Source organism: Notamacropus eugenii, chromosome 4 (assembly GCF_028372415.1).
Source record: "Notamacropus eugenii isolate mMacEug1 chromosome 4, mMacEug1.pri_v2, whole genome shotgun sequence".
NCBI lineage: Eukaryota > Metazoa > Chordata > Mammalia > Diprotodontia > Macropodidae > Notamacropus > Notamacropus eugenii.
In genome coordinates, this window is record NC_092875.1 from 38,552,049 (window position 1) to 38,578,833 (window position 26,785).

Sequence of the window (26,785 nt, forward strand, 5' to 3'; positions counted from 1 at the left end):
TACTAATGTGCTCTCTTCTGACCTTCCTTGTACCTGGCTGACTTTTCTCATCCCTCAGTTCTCCTTGGAGGATCATCACAAGAAGATATGTCCCAAAGGCTCTGTACCTGGCTCTCTTCTCACTTCACTCCTCCTCCCTTGATTTATCATGTCTACATAGATGACTCCTAAGTCTATATATCTAGCCCCAAATCTCTCTCCTAAGTCATGCATGTTGAACAACTTGACCATTTCTCGCTCTCTCTCTGGAGGTATCAACATCTCAAATTTAGTATGTTCACAATGGAACTCATTTTCCCCATCTCTCCTCCAAAGTTTCTTATTTTGGTTGAGGACATCAACATTCACCCAGGCTAACAATCTGTGATTCATCGTTGAGTCTTCCTTCTTCACCCTCTTTATTAAACGACTGCCAGACCAACAACCCATTCCCCCATTCAGACACCTAATTCTGGCCATTGCCTCCTTAATTCCTATTTCTCCTCTCTCCAGCCCATCTTCCACATAGCTTCAGAATGGGTCAGACCAAGTCACTCCCCTGCTCAGAGATCATCACTGGCTCCTTGTTGTCTCTAGGATGAAGTACGAACTCATCTTGGCATTTGAAGCCCTTTACAATGTATGTTTTAAAATTTATCTTATAGTACTACTCTGCACCCACCTCCATTCCAACCAAAGTGGACTACTATAGCTATCACCTCAAATCTATCAGATCCATTCAGACCATCCCCCATGCTAGAAAGCACTCCCTCACCTTTCCTTCTTAGAATTATAGTGCTTTCCTTCAAGGCTCAGTTAAGGAGTTCTATCCTCCCATCAAGTCTTTCCTAATTCCTCACCTCATCTCTAGCAATTAATGCTCTCCTCTCAGACTGTATTATATTTACCATTTACATCTTCTTCATCTCCATATGGAATGGCATCTCCTCAAGGTCAGAAACTTTTTGTCTCTGTAGCCCCGACTGCCTAGCATGATGTCTCTAACACAAAAGGCACTTTTTATTCACTATACTGAGTTGAATGAAGAGTGGTAATCCCCAATCTGGCACATCGCATTAAGCTTTTCTGGGTAGTGAAAGTCAGGCAAATGAGAAGAAATTTCAACAAAACCTCAGGTGGCTGTGTGCATAGAGAGAAAAGTGGCAGATGAGTTTTGGTGTGGGCAAGTGTAAGGCAATTTATTTAGGAAAACAAAATATATAACAACATAAAGTGATGGGCTTCAAGTTACGAGTTACAAATAAGAGATGTAGGAGTCCGCTTAACACAATGACACCATGAGCTGCCTTGGTCCAAAAGTAAAAAATAGGGTAAAATTAAGAAAACATATTAGAAACCAAACAATTATAATTATCCCTACTAACAGTACAAAACCTAGATGCACCAGACCAGGAATATTGAATTTGTTCTTTCCAGCCCCCCAGAGACAACAAAATGGGAAAAGGTCCAAGAAAGAGCAGCTTAAATGATCAAAGGGCTTCAACTGAAGGAGAGAGTAAGAAAAATTGGGATAAATCAACCTGCAACTACAATAGCTGAGAGGCTACAGGAGCAGTGTTTAAGAGACCATAGCGGCATGTGACTACAGTGAATCTGGGCTTGTTCACCAAATCCTGAAATATAGAACTGATGAGGCACTAAAAACTCAAACTATTTTGGAAAAAAAAAAAAGACTACTTTCTGTGGCAGGCAGTAAATATATGGGTATCAGTATTCTAAGGAGTGATACAGGCTGACTATGAAGAGGTTCCAAAAGGGCTTGGAATACACCCATCAATTAAAAGAGACCTAACAGGTTATTTATTCACTGCTTAGGTTCAGTGTCAAGAGGATGGACATTGTGTCCCTGTAGAGCATCTATGGTCTTACGTGAAAAAAAAATGATTTTTTTTTTTATTCTAATCATACAAGATTCAAACCAAGATGAACTTACAAATGGGTCACAGAATCCGAACTCGAATAAACTTTAGTGATCTAAACTCAATTTCACAAATAAGGAAACTGAGGCTCAGAGAGGGAAAGTGACTTGCCCAGTCCTCACCATAAGTTACTTTTCAACCACCTCTTAAAAATACATTAGGATCAGTTAGGGTTTTCTAGGGGCATAGGGAGCTATCTAAAAGATTAACTAAAAAAAACCCCAAACTTCTTATTCTCTAGCTCATTCAAAATGCAGCCCATGCTCTGATACCACCAACAGCAAAGCAATTATTGGATTCAAACAAGGGAATTCCAACTTCTCCAAAGCATTGTCTATAGGGCTTAAAGATTCCTATTAAAATAGATATATTTTATAGCAGTTAGATACTACCAATTAGTATTCCTAACAGGCAAGCCATAGAACAGACTATTTTAGAAGTATTTAAACTTGAGTAACTACTACGTGTAAGGCACTGTGCTAGAAGCTAAGCTCATATAGAAAAGAAGAAAATGTGGTCATAACCCCCCTACCCCACCCCCCACCATAAAGCTTACCATCTAATAGAAAATTGACCTCCGAATCTGAACCATGTAAAAGAACCACCAAGGATGCCTTCTTTTACTTATCACCAGCATAAACTACACTTCTAGTGTTTGCCATTTCATCAGTATTTCACTAATGTAATGAAACCATCACATGATGGGTGGGCCTTCAGCATAAAACTTGCCAGGGCCAGACATGGGGAGAGCAAAAACGTGCAGGTTGTTAGTGCTCTGCAAAGCTGTCCCTACAGGCTAAGGTCACAGGGACCAGGTCAGATTGATTGAAGATCCAACAATAAACAGCTCAAGCATTACTGGATCTTGAAAAAAAGCAATTACATGAGAACAAAACAATTCTTTTTATCCAGGAAGGTCAAGAGATTAGGTAATTCAGCAAATTCAGAAATTGTAATTAGACTTGAAACTTCAAATGGGAAGGCTGAAAAAAATCCAAACCCCCTCCAAACTTGAGAGTAATAGTTACAGGAGACCCCAGGAGTTCTCCTACATTTTAATATCCAGTCAAGCCAGGCTACTGATCATGAAAAGATGGGAATCTTTCCAGCAGCTTCTCTGAAGTATAATCAATCAGCAGTGACCAAAGGGGCAGGGAGGCCTGGCAACAATACCCATTCACTCCAGACGGTAAATAGGTTTGCATTTTATTTTTGTAAAGCTTCTGAAAGATCTGCAGCATATGAAGATTTACTGACATTTGCTCGTTTTGTCTTTAAGGAACTTAGAAGGCAAAACATTTTAAGTAAATTTTACAAGAATAAAAGCGCTTCAAAATGAAAACTTCCAGCAAAGCCCATGTTGCTTTTCTAGACTCTAGGTGGTCATATACACTATTTTAAAAATAATAATTGTACAGTGCTAATATCAAAGCTTTCTAATACTCATAAAAGGATAAATAGAAATGTCATTTTAAGTATAAAGAATTTCCTTTGTATATTCCTATGTACATTTAACATTTCTCAAACAGGTGTATTTTTCTGAAATTTGTTTAAAAATTTATTTTTGAAAAATATTTTGGCTTTATTCTTTGGAAAAGTCGTCCTGCATTTATTATTATTTCAAATAGGTTAAAATTTACCAACTTTGTGCAGAATCAAGGTAGTATCTGAACCTGTACTCTCCAAGATAATTTTTCCTGTTACTTTCAATGAATCAACAAGCATTTATTAAGCACCTACTATGTGCCAGGCACAAAGCAGCAAAGTGAAGGTCTTAAGTTACAGGAAATGTGTGTGTGTGTATGTGTGTGTAGACAAAGCTTATACAGATTTCAACCATCAAGTATATTTCTGTCTTAAAAGTTTGTTGTCCAGAGTTTAGAATCCATTTTCTCTTAGAACCAATGTATACTAGTTACATTATCCAACCAGCACACAAAAGTCTGTAGTACACTACACAGTGCTTTTAGTTTGTAAGAAAAAAAAATGCATTGCAAGTTCATGCTAGGGACACCAGATGAGGGTGGGGAAGATTTCTACTGGGCACCAACAATTTGTGAATTCTCCGTATTTGCCTAAAAATGCAGCCGTGGCAAAAGACCAGCCACTTATAAACAATATAGAGACCTGGGAAATGAAGGACCATCGGAGTAGGCCTCCCTCGACTTAGATGCAGAGCTTTTAAATAAGTCTGTTCTTGCTTGCTGAAACTTCTTGCAGGGTATAAAAAGTAGCAAAGGAAAAAAACCTGATAGAGCTTTTCTGATTTTCCCTCTTGTGCAAGGTACACAGATAAAAGACCACCACAAAAGTTCTTTTTTTTTTTTTATCATAGCATGGCTAGAACCCTGGGTTCTCAAAGATTATACAACAGGTAGTACACAAGCTCTGAAAAGTTCTACCATTACTGGAAAAGTTTCAAGTATGGAACCTATAGCAAACTGTGTTGACCTAGTTAAATATCACAGAATTTTCAAGTTGGAAGTGAGTTTAGTGGCCATCTACCCATTCGTGAAAGGAAACCTCTACTATAATATCCCCAACAAGTGGTCATCCAGGCTGTGCTTGAAGGACAGAAATTCTGACATGAACTCTGTGGACTGGCAATTCATAAAACAAAATACAAAATGGCCTCCAGTCTTATGCAGGCCTTTTCCACTGCTTCAGTGATGGTGGTAGAGTGGTGCAAAAAAACCCAAACACAATCTATTTTACACTATCCACAATCACTACAGATACTCTTAAATGTCCAACCCTTGACCAATGAAAGCATCCATACATCTGGACGGAACCAATCTTATAGATACTGACACAAATGAAGCCAGTTGCACCAAAATGGAAGGTTGGCTCATCTTGGAAAGGGCGATACAGGAGTTGGTTTTCTCCTGGATTCACAAATAAGAGATATTTCATTGATTATGAGTGGTATTCCTGATGAGCATAAGCAAAAAGATCACTAGCAAATGCAGAGGGAATAAGGAGGTGGAGAAGTTCTACAAAGACTTTGCTAAAACCCTCCAAATCAGACTCACATCTCATCTAATACTTGCTGACTTGAATGCAAAAGCAGGTATAAAGAGAGCAAAACATTTTAAGGAAAATATAGCACATAATTAAGAAGCAAAAGGGACTTCTTTAAGCCACATATAATGGAGTATTTTCTTTAGGAAGAGAGAAAATTGGAAGGCACCTGGACATGACAAGCACCCAACACCACATACACAAAAATGAAACTGACTATATCTTTAAAAAGACAGGAAATGACTAGTTACAAATGTGGGAGTCATTTCCAAATCAGCTGTCTGTGCAGTAAGACTACTGACTTATTAGAGCAAAGACTGAAATCAACATGAAAGTGATGTGTAGTAATAATAGCAGCTAATACTAGCTAACATATAAGCACTTATTTCATGCCAAGCCACTGTGCTAAGCTTACAAAACTTTTTTAGGAAAATAAAGGACAGGATTAAGAAGCAAAGGGGACCCAAAGCTCCCATATAATTCCTTCAGGAAGAGAGTTGAAAGGCACTGGACATGCCAAGTCCAAACATCACACACAAAAATGAAACTGACTATATCTTTAAAAAGCAGGAAATGACTAATTACAAATGCAGGAGTCGTTTCCAAAACCAGCTGTCTGTGCAGGAAGACTACCGACTTAGTAGAGAATCAACATGAAATCTGAAGGATAATAACAATAGCCAATACTAGCTAATATGTAAGTGCTTACTATGTGCCAAGAACTGTGCTAAGCTTTACAAATAAGGGTTAAGATAGAAGCTATAATGTGCAATTAAAATAACTCCAATCCAACATTTAAATAGATTACTGACAGGGAAAAAAGTGTGAAATGAAGGAACAGACACCCACATGAGGTATCACCATTTTCTATGAATTTTAACTGAAATAAAGCAATCATCACAACGAGGTCAAAATGCAACACTTGCTCTCCTTATCAAGCACAGAAACATAGCAGCCTGGAGCAACAGCAGGTCAAAGCATAAACTCATTTGCAAAACCTTACAGAGAGTGTAAGAAGATGAGCCATAATATTCCCTAAACTAGCAAAAAGCAATGGAGGAAAAAAATTAGTATGGCATGACAACCAGTTAAGCCAGATTATCCTCAAAGCATTCAAAGATGAAACCAGGAAGGATAAAAAATGAAAAGAAAAAGCTATGAAGATTTCCAAGACAATTTTTTTTCTATTAGCACTGGAACCACCATCTTTGGATTCTAACATCACCATTCCCAACGTGTTGCATGAGGAAGTAGAATTGGTACTAACAGAAAAAAAAGATGAACTACAGGGCAGGTCCATGAAGGAAGTGACATGATTTTAAAGGCTTTGAAGGACTGATTCTCAGAAGGTATGAAAAAAGGGAAGAAAGCAAAGAGGATGCAGCATGGTGCAGCAGAAAGTGCACTGGATTTGGATGCAGCTGACTTGGGTTCACATCCTGGATCTGTCACTAAATACCTACGTAACCTTGACCAAACTACTTAACATCTCTGGGGCTCCATTTGCTTATTTATAAAATGCCAAGTTTGGACAACTGACCTAAAGGTACTTTCCAGATCAAAATCTATTAACCTTAAGAATTAGAAAATGCAAGTTACTCAAAAGGCAATGAAGAGACATATGATGGACATAAACATATGTTAATGTATGGCACACTGTCCACATGAAGCAGCATAAAAGATACCACCCAAAGAGATCTGTGATAGGCATGGTCAAGTCATGTAGCAAGAGCAAGGGATAACAGATGGACAGTCTATCTGCTTTACCAATATTACAGAATGTTAAGAGACTCAGAGAAAAGCACCTTTGGGTTGGGGGGAGACCTCCCTGGTATATTTATGGGGGTACGTAGACAGGGTTCAGGCGAGATAAGAACATTTACATGTGATGTGATCTACACTACTGGAGGCAGAAGCCACACGGAGGAGATCAGAGAATCACCAAAGACGAATATTCTTTCTTTAATCTTCCTTTTTCCTTTGTTACGTATAAGAAGTATAAACTGTCTGTTACACTATTCAAAGTCAAGTATATCTTTTCCAGGAGACAAATAGAGCAAAGTGTATTCACTGGAGAATTTTAATATCATTCTTGGAATAATCCAATATTGGCTATTCAAGAGATAAATACTGGACAAGATAAAACCATAATCTCTTCTGCTTTGTTAACTTTCTTCTTTAAAATGCAGTTGAAAAGCAGGATATAATGCAACTTCTTTATAGTGTCCAGAGGATCAATCTTTTTTTTTTTGGGGGGGGGGGAATATTATAGACCAGAGATATCAAGAGTAAGGCCAATCCTTTCACTAAATTTTTACATGATGAATGAGATGATCTATCTATTCCTTTCTTTTATCTCTTACTAGGAGGTAAAAGGAGTCTGAATAAAGAAAACACCTGAATAAAGAAAAATAAAGGCACTTGATTCCTACTAGTAAGGGAGGTAACTTCTGATTTCTGTCTCCTAAATGCTTTGTTGGGGGCGAGGAGGAGAAAGGGTACTGAGAGTAAGCCACAAATACAGGCAAAAATGGTATCAGTCAGGCACACTCTGTTCCCAGGACAGAATTCCTTCACACTGGATTGGAACCCTGCTCCAAGATTTTTCCACCCCTCCGCCCCCAACCCTGAGAGTGTGTGTATCTGTATGTGTGTGTGCGCGTGTGTGTGTGTGTGTGTGTGTGTGTGTGTGTGTGTGTGTATACTTGTGTGTGTCTTTCATATCTTGAGTCTGAAGTGCTTCAATAAAATTAGATGTTGTCAATAAGTATATGAGAGAAAAAAAGGCAAAAGACAATATTAAAACCTGAACTTTCTGGTAGAACTATATATTAATTTTGAAAGTTGGATGCTCATAAAGGTAGAGAGCTTGAATAATGGTATCATTAGACCTTAACTGATAACTGCCTCAACAGCAGAGGCTATCCCTTGTCTACTACTGCCGACAGCAAGGTTTTGCCAAGAGCAATTGGATGGTGCCCTCTGCCAGAGCAGATGGGAAGACACTAAGCTTTGTCTACACACTTGGCCTGTCATATGCCAAGCAGTGAGATGGCTGTGAATGAAGGCCCAGTTAAGATTTGTGCTTTTACCAGAGTCTGCTGAATGGAAGCAGGGGTACCTGGAGGGCTGTTATTTACCACCACCCTCTGCTAACAGGTGACCAGTTAAAAGTCACCACAGATAAAAGGAACCAGACCTGCCATTTTGTTAATCCCTTTGAAGTGATGGCAAGTAATTTTCAGGTGTGTAGGTACACACAGCATTATTTCCAGGACTGGGGTAGGGGGGGCCAGCAAAGCCTTCCATTCAACAAAGGGACCCCAAGAACATCACTAAAACAGAAGATGGTCTATGTCAATACTAGGTATTTATATAGGCCCAGGCTTCTCTTCTACATAGTAAATAAATAATCTTTACAATTTTCAAGCACTGTGATGTGGCAAAATAAAGAATTAAATCCCTCTCATTACTTCCTCACAAAGAATACACTTTAGAGGGGGAAATGACAGTTATTCTTGTGTTATTCATTTTTAAAACTACTTATTCGTTTTCTAATCTTCCAACAGATAAGCTGGTCATTTTCCCTCACCTGTATTTGAAACAGAATTTGCATCAAAATTTTTTCAACTAAGCACAATGTTACACTGAAATTCTTTTTTATGTTGACTTTCAGTTCTTCTGCCACTATAAAAAGCTGGGTGCTGCTAAGTACATATACCAAAAAACCCCAAGTTCATATTTACAATAGAAGTCTAGAAAAATGGTGTGCAAAGTTCATTTGAAAAGGGTAACACTTTGTTTTTTTTAGAAAACAAAAAGTCTCCCTGTTTCTTCTTCCTTATCCTTATAAATTGGAGACATACACTATTTAAAAATAAGACTTTTTAAATAGTAAAATATACAATTAAGAGATTCCTGAGCATAACAAAAATAGCTTAAAATTTATGTTGGCTACTTGAAGTATAAAATATTAAGTGTAAAGAGCATGATTTTCAAACTGCCGTTGAGGATTTACAAACTGTATAAAATGATTTGCATTTTCTGAGTGCATAATTATACATTAGTGCAAAGAAAAATGTCTCAAAATTTAATAGCTACAAATCTCAGAGATTTGCAGAGGAGTGCAAAACATGAAATCTCTTCAGTGTCATGCGAATTGGACCCAGTTCTCTATTAATCCTTTCCAAACGATCTTCTAGGGCCTCCTGAACAAACACAGAAAAAATGTTGGGTTAGCAGCATGCAATTAGTTCCATGGTTCTGTAACTAGTAGCAAAGCTATTGTTTCTAGACTGCTTTTAAATTTACCATTCCCTCTGCAAAGGAACAACTACAGATACTGAAATCATTAATATGTTTTATTTCATCTTCAGTACAAACCTCACTGATCATTTATATCTTCTTCTTTTAACTGAATAATAAAAAATAAATTTCTATCCACAGGAAATAACTATGTACTTTCAAAAAGGATCTCATATTTTGAATAAGGATACTGAAAAGCTGCTCTTACTAGAAGACTATCATTACAGGAAAATTACAAGAGATCTCTTCTCATTCCAATGAAAACAAAGAAACTTATTTTAGTGACTTGTTTTTACAATGGATTTTGAAATAACAACTGTCACCTACATGTCCACGCTAGTATTTTTTTTAAATCTAGACCAACTATATAGGCAGAAAGAAATTTAGAGACAGGTAGAGGCATATATGTAACTGAGGGGCACCAGGTTTGTAGTCAAGACAGATCTGGGTTTGAGTAATGGTTCAAACAACATAACTGTGGCCAAGTCACTTAAGTCTCAGTTTCCCCATCTGTAAAATGAAAATAGCACTTGTAAAACACACCTATGGGGGAATAGGATTTTGTGAAGAAAGCCTTTTGCAAAGCAGTACATACCTGTGAGCTACTTATTACACCAAATAATATGCCACTGGAAGTTTTCTATTTTATGTGCAATGGTATGTAACATTTCAACACTGAAGATAGTAAAGCCCCTACTCTATCTCCAAAGCGGGGGAGAGGGGAAGGAAGGGAGATTTTATTGGAATATGGAAAGAATGTTTTGCCAGAATTTGAAATTTGTCATTTTAAAAATCAATTAGTTACTTTATATATGTAGATTGATTTTACTATCTTGAATATTAAAATGTTACACACCATTATCAACTTAGAATACTGTCCTAAAAATCAGGTTTTTTTAATTTTACCTTAAGAGACACAAAGAATTACATCATCTGCTCTCACTTGAAATTCAATTGAATTCCATGTGCTACCAACACAAAGGCAAAAATGAAACAAACAGTCCCTGCTCCCAAGAAGCTTCCACTCTCCTGAGAAAACACAAAGCCCACAGATTTGAACGGATTTTAATTAAGAGAGAAAAATTCTCTCTATGACAACCCAAAGAAGCATTGAAAAGGAAAGTATGTGCTACATCTTGTGAAATGTTAACTATTACAGAACAAAAGACTGAAGGGTAGGAGAAAAAGCTAAATTAAGGCCCCAGGGATTTGAATATTTCATGTGATATTATTCTGCAGGGTGCCAGGCCAGCAGGATTTTTGCCAACCTTGATTTCGCAAATAACTTAAAAACAAAAAAGAGCTTAAGAGGAGCTTTCCCCAAAGGCTTAGGAAATCATGTAAGAAATCATGAAGCCAGAATGGGGAATTATTTAACAACAGAAACACTCCCCAACTTAAGAGCTAAGACTCTTGCTGTAATGTGTAAAATATTACAAAGCAGAATAATGAAGACAGAACAGAGCTAAAATAGCCCTATAATGATAAGCATTTCTCTTTTACTTTGAGAAGATTCCAGGAGAAATGCCTTGGGTTATTTAACATGCACCCCCTTCTGGCCAATCAATGGGATGACAGCTACAAAACAATTCCAATTGCAAAGCGCACCTATTTGAAGTGATTATTAAATCCAGGGATCCAGAGATATGCTAGAGTCTGTGGAAAATCTTAAAATCTTGTTTTGAAATGGTTCAGAACTATAATTTGAAAAAAGATCATCTTAAAGAGAAGCACGTGTTTGGAATCCTCCAAAACTCTATTACTTACCCACACCCACCGAAACACATGCTAATTTTTCTCAAATAAAAAGCGATCATTACAAAAAAGGACACTTTGGCCTTGGTATTTACTTTGGGTTTAAACAGAAACATTGGACAGATTCAATAGAGAGGTTCTAATGTGAGGAAAACGGAAGTCCCAAGTGAGTTACAAGAAAACCTGTCACAGGCAGGCAGGCAGGCAGGCCTGCCCTCTGGGCACATTTATGCCTTTCACCTGGCTCAGTCTTGTTTGCAAGGTCATTCTTCCTCCAGAAGTGGGCATTCGACTCAGTGCTGCTTCTATCTGTGAAGATATGCAAAAAACTATAAAACAACATTATAAAACAACACTCTAAAAAGAATTCCGCTTTAATTTAATTAATTTATTTAATTTTAATTCAAGGCTATTTACTTCCCAATATTTAAAGTGAACTAAAATAAATCTATTCTATCCCCATCTTCGTTCCCTTGCCCAATTTGTCTCCAAGTGACTCAAGTTATCGGGAGCAGTAACTTCCAGAAAAAGGGGCCCAGGCTCAAACAACTGAGGCCTATTGGGAAAACTCAGGCAGAATGGTTAACAGCACTTCTCCCTCCCATAAAAGGTGAAGCTTATACTGAAATCTCTTGTGTCCCACTCCTTAGTCATAAGCACTAAAATGACACCAAAAAGTCTCATTTTCTTTTTTAAAAGGACTGTTTTTACCTGTTGCTTTTCTTTTGTAAGGTCATCAAAAAGCTGTTCAGTTTCACTCAGGGTCCTCACATTTGCCAGATACTCAAAATCATTTTCAAAAGATGTTGCTGCTGACTTAGTTTTACAGTGTTCATAGGGCAACTTATTCTTTTCCAAGCTCGAGGATAGTGACATTTTCTTCGTCCCATTTGGCATTGATTGTTCAGAAGTACAAGAGCTATGTTTAACATGGTGATCAGTAGTAGCACTGCTTGAATGTTTACTTTCTAACAGGAGGAAAGAAGGTTACTTTTAAAGCAATCTTGAATAAAATACAGATTAAATTACAATAGAGCTAGATAAAGATGTGTCACATTGATTGAAAGAAAAATATCAATTGTTTGATGAAAACATTTTCTTCAGCAGCAAAGGATATAACAAAAACATGCTCTAACCACCTCTTTTATAGGTGCCTCTTCTCTAAAGAATTCTAGAGAATCTGTGGCTATCTTTACAAAATGTCTGACTAGGAAACTTTCATTTGAAAACTAAAATATTCAGAGTAAGGAAATCATTCCATTTCTAAGTTATAAACTATTCTATTCTAAGTTGCAAACTTTACTGAGAAATAATTGGACAGAGTATGGGCCCAGGAGGAAGGATTACAGATAATTTTAATTGGGGGGGTTTTGGTCCAGAACTGGATTTAATGACTGTGAGGAATTCCTAGTATGAAAACTCTCTCCACCTATGTGGTTCAGCAACTCTGTAACATATTCTATTTTAAAAGTTGACGGGGGCACTGAGTTGTAAAGTGATTTAGGACGACACAGCCAGGATATGTGAAAGACTGACTTGAATTCAGATCATCCAGAAAGTAAGACTATTCTCTTGATCTTCTACATAAACTATACTCCCTTTCAATGTTAACTTAATGCTAACTAAACATTAACAATTTGATTCTTCAGTCTCACAACTTTTCAGCAAGGACAGCAATGATTCAACTCAAAGCTTTGAAGCTTAACTATAACTTATTTTTAAAGAACCTAAGATATAAAGTGTTTTTAAATGCAAGACATTGTAATGTAAAATTCAGACCCTTCAAAGATACCAAATCATAAAGAGAAGACAACTGTCATATTTTTAAAAACATTTTGAGAAAAGATACCTTCCAAATCATCTACAGGAAGAAACTGGAGTTGTTTCCTAGAACTGTTAAGTTGCATTGTTGACACAGGAACAGTATCTAAATCATCCATAAGTACATCAAATCTATTAAAAGATGAAAATAATTTGATCATTTATGAGATAAAAGGGTTGAATAGCACTAGTGAAATTATTTCTTTTTCCCCTTTAACATTCCTTAAGGGCACCAGCAATGACCACTTGCATTTCAATTCTTGAAGAGGTCTGCCTCCCTAGGGGCACACCTTTGCCTTCTTCTAGGTCCTTGACCCTAGATGAAGCATTTCAATGATTTCAGGGCTGGGGGTCCTCCTCTCTCTTGGCACGGATCACAGCCCAGTCACACCCTTCTCATCTTATAGATTGGACTCCCATATCCTCCCACAAATTGCCACTGAAGTTCTGCAGAGCCAATGACATTCCTTTTCTGGTCTCTGAACGTTCCCTGGGGCCTAGAGCATCACTCGAGCTCATTCACCTATATTATCCTTAGCTCTCACTACACAAGAAGCCCAATACCTTTCTCCAATCATACGTTTCCTGGGTGATATCACTTACATCATTTATTGTACACAAGTTTCTCTAGACTTTGTCTCTTGCGATTTCATCCTCTCCCATGGGTTTACTTATCATGTCTACACAGATAACTCCCGAATCTATAAATCCAACTCTAATCTCTCTGGCAGAAGGCCAGTCCCATAACACCAACCATCTGCTAGACATCTCATTCTTTGACATCTACAACTTAGTAGGTCCAAAACAGAGCTCATTAACTTTTACCTAAACCAGTTTCCTTCTGTAATCATCTCTGTTTAAATTAATTTCAATAAACATTTATTAAATGTCTACAAGATGCAAGATACCAGGTACCAAGGATACAAAAATACAAAAATAAGGCTCTACCCTGGAGTTTTATTCTACTGGAGGGCTATGACATACACAAATATATACAAAATAATTTCAGGAAGGAGAGATCACTAATAATTGAAAGCTCAAGAAAAGCTTCACATATGAGATGGCACCCACACTCAGCCTATTTCTACTGAAGTCACCAATCATTTGCCAAGTCTTGACAATTCTCCTTTAAAATATCTCCCACCTCTCCCCTTCTCACTCACGTGGCCACTGTCAACTCAGCCTGTTTGCTACCTCATCTGGATGACTGCAAAAGTCTCTTAGGTGGTATCTCTGCTTCCAGTCTCTCCCCACTTTGATCCCTCTTCCATACAGCTACCCAAATCAATCTTTCTAAGGTCCAGCTCTACCATGTTGCTCCCCCATTGCCTCAGTCAGTATTTAAGGTGCTCCACTAGCTGGTCCATCTTCTTCAATCCTTCTTTTATACTATTTCCCTTTATGAATGCTACATTTCAACCAAAGTGGATTACTGTGTTGCCTGAATTCAGTGCTTCATTTCCTGATGTTGCCTAGATGTAGCACCACTCCCTTTCCATCTACCTCTCAGGCTTTAATCTTCCCTTAAGGTTCAGCTCAGATGCTACCTTTTCTATGGAGACTTTCCTGATTTCTTTCCCTTCCTCATTTTCCTTGTGTGAGCATCTTATTCCTCCCCCCTCTTCCCCAACAGAATATCAGCTCCTCAAGGGACAGGATTGTTTTTCATTTTGACTGTTATCCCTAGTCCTGCGTATAGCAGGAACTTAATAAATGTTAACTGAATTGAATTAATGTTCATTAATAAACACTATATATTCTTCACCATTGTGGGGTCGTCTACAATTCTGCCTCGTGGGAGATGTTGTTCCATTATTTTTAGGGCATTATTTTACTGGGATTTTGTGTCAAGAAGCAGTCCAGCTCAGTTCCCAAATACCCTGCCCACTATCCTCTTTCTAGTCAATTCCAGGCAGTTTCCTGTCCCTTTGCAGTGCCAGTTCTCCATCTACAGACTAAGTCAGCGGGGCCACTCATTCAAGGGCATGTCATAATATGGGCAGTGTGGCTTCTTTTTCCATTTGGCTCTTCCCTTTGTCCACCATGAGGCCAGTGTCTTTGAATGAAGAGGTCCTGCAGCCACTCTGGAGCATTTGCAAATAGGAATGCCAGAAGAGCCTCACTATCTGGAGGAACCTGAGCTGAGCTGCTTCTACATTAATGAGGAACACCACTGACAACAATGTCTCCCTCCCCATTTTATGCCTATGACATTGATAATCAGAAGACTGATGAAGTTATTTCTGGGTTTGTATCTATCAAGGAATCTTATAATCTTAAATTTGTTAGGCTTGCAGGGAGATTCCTTGTTGGAGGAGAACTCTGCTATCTTGCTCTACTGAGTCCCACACTTTTTGTAACAGTAAACTCATAAATCATATTGGATTGTGATTTCAATACATGTCAACAGTATGATATGACAGCCAAAACTACCAATGCTATCACAGGTTTCCTTAAAAGAAGAAGAAATTAAGGTTCTACTACAACTGTCCTCTCCACTGGTGAAGTCCAGCCATCAGCTATGGACGTCACATTTTAAGGACATAGAACGGGGCACGTCCAGAAAGGGGCATAGCCATATGAGGATTATCTGGAGCAGTAATATATGTTTAGCCTAAGTCAATTTAAGGAAGATATGAGAGAAATTCAAGTACTTTAAGGGCCATCATCTCTCCTAGGCCCTGGAGGGCGGTGGAAGTTGCGAAGAGGCAGAGCTAGAATCCATATAAAGAAAAACCAACAAGGGAGTTAGCCAGTGTAGAATGGGCTGATTTGGAAGGGGTGGAGGTAGGGGAATCCCCATAACTTGAAGACTTCAAGCAAAGGCCAATAATCAGTTGGAAGGAGTGTTTGGACTAAATAACCTCTGAGGTCCCTTGCTATTCTAAAATTCTATAAAACATCAGAGCACTAGTTACACTTTCCTTGAAACTAAAAACCTAGATCTTTATCCAAATATTTTTTTTAAAAAAAGGAAATGACATATTTTTATAATGATTTTAGATTTTCAAAGCATTTTTACACACAGTTGCCTCCTTAGAGCCTCAAAAAGTGCTCAGGATTAGTACCATTAGGGCTGCTTTACAGATGAGAAACTGAGGCTTAGAAAGATTATTTACATGACTTATCAAGGTCACACAGGAAAGAAAAGGCAGAATCAGGCCAAAAATAATGACCAATCTGCCTCCTTTCTAGTCTAGCACTCCCTCTCTCCTTCCATTGTACCACACATCACACTCTTCTTAATGGCTATTCAGAAAGTGGACAGAAAGGGTCACATTCTGCCTTCATTCCACTTTCTCATAGCATGGCTTAGGACAGACCTAAACATAGGGCCAGGACTACCCCAACACCAACACAGCCCTCTACAGCATAAAGGAATCAACTGTCTTTCCTAATCGTCATGGGCTTTAGAGCTACAAGGTCTAGTCCAACACCATTTTACAAATGAGAAAACTGATACCGACACAGGGGAAAGTGACATGGCCCAAATCACAGAGGTAGTAGAGACAGAACTGCTTTCTCTGCATAAGTCGTGCTTTGGTTAATGTTATTCCTTCTGCCTAGAAATGCTCTGTCAAGGAAGCAAAGACACACAGGCACCTTGTCCCCTACCCCTACCCACCCCACACATATATACACAGTGTTATAGAAGGTGGATGAACGGCCCACACACAAACGACAGTCATTAATGGTCTCATATCAATCTGAAGGGGGATCTTCAGCTGAGTGACCCCACACACATGCTCAGCTCCAAAAGTTTTCATTAATGTTTTAGCTGAAAGTATATCATGCTTATCAAGTTTACAGATAACATAAAGATAGGATAGACAAGTGACGTGCTGGGTTCAATTCAACAAGCATTTATGTTGAAGGTGCCTAGGCAGGAGGGATACAAAGACAAAATCAGTCCCTACTCTTCAAGGAATTGACATTCTCTTAGGTGAGGAGAGATATGACATACACAGTTAAGCAAAAATAAGAGATTTTTAAAGGGAGACGGCACTAGTAACCAGGAGACCAAAAAAGACTTTACACCAAATGTGGTACTAAGGTTGAGACTTAAAGAAATCCAAGGATTCTAAAGATAGAGGCCGAGGAGGGAGTACATTCCCAACATAGGGGACAAACTGCAGATTCAGGAATGCTGAAGCAAGGGATAACAAGTCACTATGGCTAGAACACGGAGTGTGAGAAAAGGAAACCAAGTAAGGACACAAAAAGATCTCAGTTGGTTAGAATGATGGGTCAAATCTAATAAGAAGAAATGTAATGAGATAAATGTCAATCCTCACAACTTTGGTTCAAAAACATCAAGATCAAGAAACTAAACTGTGAAGGACGCCCCTGAGCGATGGGATCTAAAGAGCTAGAGCAGCCTTCACCAGGGATCTGGGAACTTTTTTTCACATTTTGAAAACTGTTATCCCATGTCAATGGTTTCCTCTGTAAAGTGATTTATTTTATTTTATGCATTTTAAACCGTGATGCTCTTAGGTAAAGCCTAAGCAGCTCTTCCCCGAGTTTAGGGCACACAGAAATCCCAAGCCTGAAGGAGCTGGAGATACCAGCCAGGCATTGCCAAAAAGAGAATCCCATCTATCAGCGACCCAACATTTCAGAAAGAGCTAAGCAGTAGCAGGTCTGTATGAAAGGCAATGTAGGTCCATCTAAAGGCCTAAACAGATAACTCTAGGGATCCCAAAGGTACTCATGAGCCTGTGATTCTAGGGACTTACATGATTTGGAGCTGAAATGTTTGAATAGTCTAAAGGATGTAACCAAGTGTGAATCTAGCTTAACCTGGTTTATTTACTGACCCACACAGAAAGAAGTCCCTGCTCCCTCTCCTTACTACCTCCTATAGCTTCCCTATGCTCTCTAGTGACAAGTCACTGCTGTCACACCATTCCCCTTGCAGGATCAAAGCTAGAAGACCACCTAACATTAATACAATCCCTCATTTTATGAGGAAACTTGAAGATGTACAGAAGTTAAGTGACCTGTCCAATGTCACACACATACTGAAGAGCCAGGTACTTGATTCCTAATCCAGTATTCTGTACCACATCACCTCCCTCCTGAATCGCCACATCGAAGGACCCAAGAACTCCTGTCAATTGCATACAATCCTTCCCCAATTCTACGGCAGCCAAGGTGCCAACTCTTGTTTCCTTTAGCTCTGTGCTGAAGTGAGTGTTTTCCCCCTTTTCTCTCTAGAATCTCTTTACAGTCCCTCTCACCTTTGTCTTCCAGGCTGTTGTGTCTTCTGGAACCCACTCTCTGCTGTTAATCATCTCCTCTTCACCTTCGTTCTAGTCACCAGAAGTTCTGCCTTCTGGCACTAAAGCAACCCTGATTCCACCAGAAGACACTGCAGCCCCGTCCACACCCTCCCCAGCACCCAGGACCTGCTGGAGGATGCCATATCCTCCTCCTCCTTCATTTGAGCAACCATTGTTCCTTGTCCATCCTCTCCACCTACATACATACACACACATACATTCATATTCACACACACGTATGTATTTATTTTTGCTATACCGTGGCTGCAGTCATCTGCATCAGGCCTCAATCTCATTTTCTCCATCCTTTCTCAAGGAGTTCAGTACATCCCTGGCTCACAATCTTCTCCATCCTAAAACCTACCTTCAGATTCAGGGGATCTCAATATAAATATCCATGTATCCTCAAAAATTCTGGCCTCCCAGTCCATCAACCTCACGATTTCCTCCCTCCACCCAAGCTTCCCATACCTGTCATAATTGTGCTACCTCCAAGTACAAAACTTTGCAATTCATCTCTGTTCACAGTTTCCTGTCTTTCCACTTCTCACTGCTCCCAAACATGAACCTCTAACAAGCACCTTGGCCTTTCCCTGTGTTTCCATTACATCACTTCTCTGGTCTCACTCTGATTCACTTAAGACTTCCTAAGTTTCTGTTTTCCTTGATAACGTTGGATAAGCTGGCCTCTGGAGGCCTCTCTTTAGTATAGAACCTAGAATTGACCAAATCAATAGTATATCATTCTCTGCTCTGGAACCCTTTGCTGCCTCATCCTCTTGTCCAACTCCAGCAGCTGGTGTTAACCATACTAGCAGCCACCTTCATTTCTACCCTTGCAATTGAACACTGATGGAGAAAAGTTATATAATCACACCAGTGAGGTCCACAACAAATCTGTTATCGAATCCCAAATGGCCACTCACTGCTACACAGAAATCTTTTTATTTTTCCTTGACTGACTTGCTTGCACACTACAACAAAATGGTTATTCCAAACCCTCCCTTCTCTCTTCAAACTCCCTGCTGCCAACCTTCTCCCCTCTTCCCTCTCAACACAGGATCTGTTCTAGGAGCCACATTTCAAAGTGGACATAGGAAAAATGAAGTGTCCACAAGAGGGCAAGCCGGGTGATGAAGAAATTCAGGTTCATGCCATAAGTGGATCAAGAGGAGGAGCTAGGAAGGTTTATTAGCCTTAGAGGCTGATGACCTGGGGGGAAATGACAGCTGTCTTCAAGTATCTAAAAAGACTCTCATGAGAAAGAAGAATTAAATTTGTTCTTTTTGGTCCCAAAAAAACCAAAGTAGGAACAATGATTGGAAACTGCAAAAATGGAAACTGAAGTCTAAGAAAGGGTCAAAAGCAGAATAGGCTGCCCAGTGGCGTCTCATTGGAAGTCTTCAAGCAAAAGTTGAACGACTACTTTTTGGGTGAGAGAGGAGATTAGTTTTCAAGTACAGTCCACTGAGGTTCAGCCCTTCCAACTCAGAAATTCTGTGATACATGACTGAGAAAACAGAGCCTGTCTGCCACATGCCTCCTCCATGCAGTCCCTAATTCTCTCCTCCTTTGCAGCAGTCTCTCAAGTAAAAGGCTGCCTTTCTCCTTGATGTATGTGTGCTTGTGATCCCATTCCATCATGTCTCCTTTCAGAGGATGCTCCCTCAACGATTCTCTCTCTCTCGTTTTCAATCCTCTTTATCCCCGGCTAGTTCCCTGTCACCTCCAAACATTCCTAGATTCCTCCTATCCTTAAAAACTTCTCTTGACTCTTCTGTTGTCCTCTCTCAAGCAATTATTTTAGTTTTCCCTTTTCCAACCGAACTCCTAGAAAAGGCTATCTGCATTTGTTGCCTCTATTTTCCTGCCTCTCAGGAATTTAGCTTCCAATCCACTGCTCCAAAGAAACCAATGATTTCTTAAGCACAAAATACAATGGTTTTTCTTTCTTCCTTCTACCTGACCTTCCTATTAACACTGTCAACCTCCCTGGCCTCCTGGACACTCTTTTTTCCCCCTTAGCTTCTGGGACCCTGCTTCTTCCTGGCTCACCTCTTACATATCTAACCACACCTTTCCAGTCCCCTTTGCTGGGTCATCACCATGATCCAGGGACAGCTGAGTGGTACAGTGCACTTGGAATGAGGAAGACCTCCATTCAAACCTGGCCTCAGACACTTACTAGCCACGTGATCCTGGACAAGGAAGTTGTTTCCTCATTTAAGAAAGAGGAATCATAATAGAAACTAGCTCCCAGGGTTCTGTGAAGATCAAAGGAGGTAATATTTGTAAAGTGTGTAGCCCAGTGCCTGGCACAGAGCTGGTGTTGTTGGGCATTTCAGTCATGTCCAACTCTTCATCACCTCTTTTGGACTTTTCTTGGCATAGACACTGGAGTGCTTTGTCATTTCCTCCTCCAGCTCATTTTACAGGTGAGAAAACTAAGGCAAACAGGGTGAAGTGATTTATTCAGGGCCATACATCTAGTAAGTGTCTGAGGCTCCTGTCCTTTTGGCATGTAGTAGGTACTTAATAAATGTTTGGATTTTTTTTTTAATGGCTTCTTAGGTGTCTCTTCCAGCTCTAGATCTTCTATCTGCTAAGCAGGTACCTCCTTCATTGTCTCTTTCCACTTTCAGTGATCTCATCTACTTCCCATGAGTTCATAGGATCATCTGATCTGATGACTATCCTGCCCTAATCTCTCTTCAGAACTCTAGTCCTAAAATATTCACTGCTTACTAAACATCTCTGCCAAGATGTACCACTAACATCTCAAATACATTCCAAATAGAACTCATTATCTTCCCCACTAAAAATCACCCCTCCTCACCTCCAGAATTCCCTGTAGCACCCAAGGACACCACCATGCTTACACTGCTTACAGCTTACAACCCTGGAACCATTCTTAATTCTTCACTTGCCCTCAGGTCCATAGCAAACTAGTTGATATTTGTTAATCCTACATCATCTTGCACATCCATCCTTTTCTCTCCATTCACACTACCCTAATTCAGTCCCTCATTACCTCTGAACTGAAAAAAATCCTCCTAATCAGTCTCCCTATTTCTGGTCTTTTCCCCTTTCACACAAATGTGAAATTAACACCTTTAAGAAACAGACTTGATCATGTCACCCCTCTGTTCAAAAATCTTCAGTGCTTCTGTACTATCTCTAGGTAAAACAGAAACTTCTCAGCTTCACATTTAAAACCCTTGACACTCTGGGGCCAACCTACCTTCCCATGCTGATTTCATAGCTTGAAGGCTTTTTCCTGAACTGGACCTGTGATTTCATTAGTGCAGAGTTCAGGAACTTCCTCTACCAGTATAGAGTGCAAGTGCTCTGCAACTTAGGGGTCTCTGAAAGTTGCCTGGGGCTCAGAGAAGTGAGGCCATTTGCCCAACGTCACAACACCATGTCTGTTAGAATCCAGAGCATCCCGACTCCAAGGCCAGCTCTCTATCCACTACTCCACACTCAATTAATGTTGGCTGAATTGACTGAAAGCTCAAAATAAGTCAAAGGAATAATAATGGCAACCAAAAGACTAATATTGTGCGACGGTGCATGGAGAAAGGCCTGGTGCCCAGGGCAGGTCATCTCCCCCAGGCAGACCAGAGTTGGCATGCTGGTGCTCAATGGTGGGCATCACATTAAGGAAGCATGCTGATAAGCAAAGAATATTAGAGAAGGGGCAACCAAGATGACGGGAGACCTTAATATCATGCCATGTGATGATTAGCTGAAGGAAGCCTAGAGAATAGGAGATTTAGGGGGGAAGTGATAGCTGTCTTCCAGTGCTTGTAGGGCTGTCCTGTAGAAGAGAGATTAGACTTGCTTTACTTGTTTTTCTGAGCCTGAGAGGGCAGGAGGAGGAACAAAAGGGGTCAAACGCATCAAAATGAACCTCTTAATAACTGGCAAGGTCACAAAACAGAGTGGGCAGCCTGGAAAGGGTGTGAATTCCCCTTCAACAACAGGTCTTTGGGCAAAGGCTAAATGATCACTTGCTGTGGAGGAATTATAAGAAGAAATTTTGTTTATGTACAGGTTGGCCTAGATGCCTCTGATGCCTCGTCATCATGGGGGGATTCTGAAGCATTCACAATCCAGCAGCATTAAAGTGTACATATTTTACTGTATTTTATTACTCAAAGCAAGTTTCTTGAGATTTTGATCTTTCCAAACTGGATATTTGACCCCCAAATGAGGTGAGCTTCAAAGATTCACTTCCCTATGACTGCTGAGAGTCTCAGAATCTCCACACCGCAGAGCCAAGCTGCTGCCAGCTTCTCTCATTTCTATCCTTACAACCTCCCTTCTCTCCACTCATACAGCCACCTCTCCTAGTATTTCCTCATCAGTCCGCATCTGAATCACTACAAAAGCTTTCGAATTCACCTCTCTTCCTTCCAAACCATCACTCATTTGGCTATCAAGTGATTTTCCTAATTCTCAGGTCTGTGTCACTCTCCACCCTCCTCGATAATCACCATAACTATCATTTATGTTGTCCTTTAAGTTTTGGAAAGCTCTTTGCATCTGTCGTCTCGCTTGATCCTCCCAACAATCTTAGAAGACAAATGTTATGATTATCCCCATTATCCAGAAGGAGAAACTGAGGCTGAGAGAAGATAAGAGGCTTGCCTAGGACCACATATCCACTAAGTGGTTCCCTATCACCCTTGCCCATCTTTAACAGTCTTCCTACATTTGACAATAGCTATGAGACCGTAGCCTTCTGGCTGTGCTCCACCTCCTGACCTTTTGACTGAGTGCGAGTTTTACAGAACAAATCCTTTTACTATGGGATTTGATCTGTGAAATCTGGATTCAAAGGGCCGCACTTGAGGACCTAGAGGGCCACACGTGGCCTCAAGGTTCCAGGTTCCCCACTCCATCCCTAGACCTTTTCCCTGGCTATCCACTGTAACTCAAATACACCTCCTCCCTTCCTCTTCTCCACCTCTCAGCTTCTGGGCTCCCTTCAAGACTTGTGTGAAAGCCTGCCTTTCTCAGGGCTCCTCCTCCCACCACCCAAACCACCTTCTCTCTGCGCTGGACATAATTTGCATGTACAGTTATTTGCATGTTAATTCCCCCATTGGAATGGGAGCTCCTGGGAAGAAGAAGCTGTGGTTTGGATTTTCTTTGTATCCTGAGAAGCTCAACATCATTTGTGGCACCCAGCACAAGTCTAATAAATGCCGTTAACTGAATAATTTCAGCTTAAATCCAAATCTTTTCCATTAACAAATCGGATACTAACTAATGAAAAAGATATTGGTTTCAGTAGTTTAAAATAATTGTTATCAATAAATTATATTACAACCTAACAATATTTTGTTGACTTTTAAAAATCCTAGTTTTATTTGTATCTGTTTTTAATAGCACTTTCATTTCCACATCTATCCGTCCCCTTGCCTACCCAGCCAATCATCCCTTCTAATAAAGATTTTAAAAGAAAGGGGAGAAAAGCAATTCAGCAAAACCAACCAACAAATAATCCATGTCTAACAATACCTGTAATATTTCTCATCCCAGCTCCCCCTCTCCGTATACAAAGAGGAAAAGGAAGTCCACTTTCTCAATTCTTCTCTAGAGCTAAGTTTGATCTTTATGAGTCTAATGCTATTTTAAAGAACTTACCGATTTGAACTATTACTATCATCTTTGCTACGTAGATGGCTAAATCCTTGGGAGAAATTCTCTTTAGGGGATCGCTTTGGACTGTATGCCATCGTCACTGGTGTTAGCATTATATCTCTTTTAGCTATAGAGAAGAGAAAAGAAGAGCTTTTTCTGTAGAATGTAGATCATCTCATATTATCAAAATACATTTGCAACACTAACCAAAACTGGTTTTTTCAGGAATTTAGAAGTAAACTGGAAATAAGCTGGAAACATCATTGGAACACTGAACATGTCTACCACACAATAATCCAGACATCTGCTTAGTTATCACCTAAAAAGCATATCTCAGGTATAGAATTTTGCTGCTCGACAAGGGAGAAGGTGATTGCTATTCAAGTGCCCATGCTTCCAATAAACAGATGCCTCCATTTTCATCATGGCTTAAGTTCTTATATAGAATACTCAATCAAAGCAACCACCTAATCTTTTTACATGGGAGAAGGAACAAGAAATTCTCTTGACTTGAGAAAATTCGATGAGAATAACTCTGCACTTAGCTCTTTGGTCACATTCATGGTAAGTGTAAGCATCCCAGGAGCTCCCTCACTCAGCAAGCTTTTACTGAACGCTTGCTGTGATCAGAAAATTGTACTGGATATAGAAAACCTAGGTAAAAATATTCAATTCGAAAGAGGTACAAATCACATTTAATTTTTTTAGGACACAAGAAATGTATCAATTTAATCCTTACTTGAAGTACTTGATTTTCGGTTTGAAGGTGGGAGAGATGATGATCTTTGTGAAGATGAGGAATGATATTTCTTTGATCTGTGATGAGAACTTTTCTCTGGGGACCGATTTCTACTGAAAGTAGTCTCAGGAACAAATCCTACAGTTTGACGGCGATTTAATTCTATTATAGGCAAACATAAAGAAATCTGGTTTCTACATTTTCTGTCTTCACTAACAAGTGGTTATGAAAATCTTTCTTTCAGTTAGCTCTTGTACGACTGCCCTGAATACTATTTTTACCCATAACAATGGTATTACAGTGGATTATTGTGATTAATCATTAACCCATTGTAGAGAACAATTATATTCATTTAAGAGAAAAAAATCTTACATGTGAAATTTATAATAAATATATTTCTCTTCTCAATTTACATATGGCAAACATAGAGTCTTCAAAATAATTTTATTTATTTGTTTCTTTCTTTAGAAAAATGAGGTACTGATTTAATCCAGGAGGATAGGTTGCTTTTCTAAGTATGCCAGTAAGGTACTCATCAATTAAGAAAGAGACATGACCACGTTAGGCACATTGGGGAGTAAAAAGACATGGAGGCAATAAAAACGATATTTAACATTTCTCTCCTTTCCAAAGATGTCTACTGATGAAGACATGCAAATGAACAATACTTAAGCACTGCTATACATACTTCATTACTGTCACTATTCCTATATTATTATGACTAAAATTTCTTTTATACCATTCTATTGTTTAGAGGAATAAAATATATTATGAAACAGAAACTATTCAAATATCCATAACAATGACATACAAACTTTAGTAACCAATAAGTGAAAACCATGGTGTGCATTTTGATGGAAAGGCATGATATTTCTAAAATTTTTAAAATATGTCCATGAATTAAATCAACAAGACATATTCAGAGAAAAGTAGAAATTGTATTTGCCTTACATTTTCACTCCCATTAATAGCTCTTACTTCTGCCTTTGAAAAAAAATCAGAATCATTTCCAATATACACGACTAGCCCTTCATGAATCTTCCCTGGTAATAAAGAAAAATATGAGCTAAATCCAAATGGAGAAGTGACTGTTTCTGACAACAGGCCTCATTCCACCCCCACAGTCCCTCCCCACAATTCTCTACCAGCAAGGAGGAGGTATGTTTTCTCTTCTTTTCTCTGAGACCAACCAACAGAGATCACTGTAATTAATCTCAGTTTTATAGCATTTTACTGTCGCTTTATACTTTTTCCTTCTAAACCACTGTCAGATATGATAGAAAAGTTGTTTCAGTTACTCATCTATAAAATGGGCCTTAAACTATAATTACTGTAATTTTACTCCATTATTTGAGCAATTTAATGCTAAAAAAGAAATGTAATCTGTAAAAATAAAGTTAACATATAGCGAGGAAAGGAATAAATATTTACTATTCGATGTGTCCTCGTTCTCTGTTTGTGTGCCCCAATTTTTAAACATTTTTCCTTCTTCGTGATTTTTATACACTTTGATGACCGGTGTATCTGAAGCATCTCTTTCTTTTAAACTTGGCGCTGAGTCTCTGAGTGGACAGTCCTTTTCAGGAGGAGTGTGGTACCTTAAAAAGTTTTGTTAAACACATAAGTAAGACTAATCACTACTTAAATTACTATCTTACAGCATAACAGAGCCAATTAACGATTACACTCGAAACGGAATGACACGCTTTGCCAATTAAAGCCTGTTCCCAAAACTAAGACATAAAAAGCCCAGAATGATGACCCTTCAACATGTTCCCAGCAACGAAAGGCAAATGAACCTCTTAAAATATGACCATGAAAATCTCTGTAGCTCACCAAAATGTTGTGCAAATAAATGAAAACATAGAGCATTCCCTACACAGGCTGTATTCTGAAGTCATCCTACCTAAGAGTATAGGCTTCTCCAGGCTGGTTATCGACCAAATTGTCTTGACTGTCTAAAGGCTGACCAGTAAAGATGGAATATTCTGCTCCTGGTATCAACCACTTCCGCCTGCTAACGTCAGAAGCTGTTACCGTGGTACTGGAGAGGAAAACGTCAGGGTGGTTAAGAAACAAGGTAAAGTGAGGCATTCTTTTTTTTGAGAGGTTTGTGGCTTGCTCATTTTAATGAAAAAATTAATATTCTGATCAATGAAATTTAAAAAGACAGCACAGTAACATGATAGAACAAGCTGATAAATAAATACTTGGAAAGAATGGACTCAGCGTTCATGTTATTTTTAAAGGCTGCCAGTAAACAAATTTGCATTCTGTCTTGGCGCTAA

At 39.1% G+C, this 26,785-nt stretch overlaps 1 protein-coding gene across 9 annotated transcripts in view; it reads right to left on the reverse strand.

Moving 5' to 3' along the window:
• Positions 1 to 9,016: 9,016 nt before the first annotated feature.
• MPHOSPH9 (M-phase phosphoprotein 9) overlaps positions 9,017 to 26,785 on the reverse strand; it is a 51,809-nt gene continuing 34,040 nt past the window's right edge. For 7 of the 9 annotated variants that reach the window (XM_072600630.1, XM_072600634.1, XM_072600633.1 and 4 more), the window contains 8 exons: positions 26,404 to 26,541; positions 25,929 to 26,095; positions 24,498 to 24,659; positions 23,762 to 23,885; positions 12,850 to 12,953; positions 11,712 to 11,968; positions 11,241 to 11,309; positions 9,017 to 9,148 (listed from right to left, as the gene is read on the reverse strand). In XM_072600630.1, coding sequence (XP_072456731.1) covers positions 9,047 to 9,148; positions 11,241 to 11,309; positions 11,712 to 11,968; positions 12,850 to 12,953; positions 23,762 to 23,885; positions 24,498 to 24,659; positions 25,929 to 26,095; positions 26,404 to 26,541 — 1,123 coding nt within the window. In that variant the 3' untranslated portion in view covers positions 9,017 to 9,046. Of the gene's footprint in view, positions 9,149 to 11,240; positions 11,330 to 11,711; positions 11,969 to 12,849; positions 12,954 to 23,761; positions 23,886 to 24,497; positions 24,660 to 25,928; positions 26,096 to 26,403; positions 26,542 to 26,785 lie in introns of those variants that run through there. The other 2 variants (XR_011965403.1, XM_072600637.1) reach the window with 2 other exon arrangements.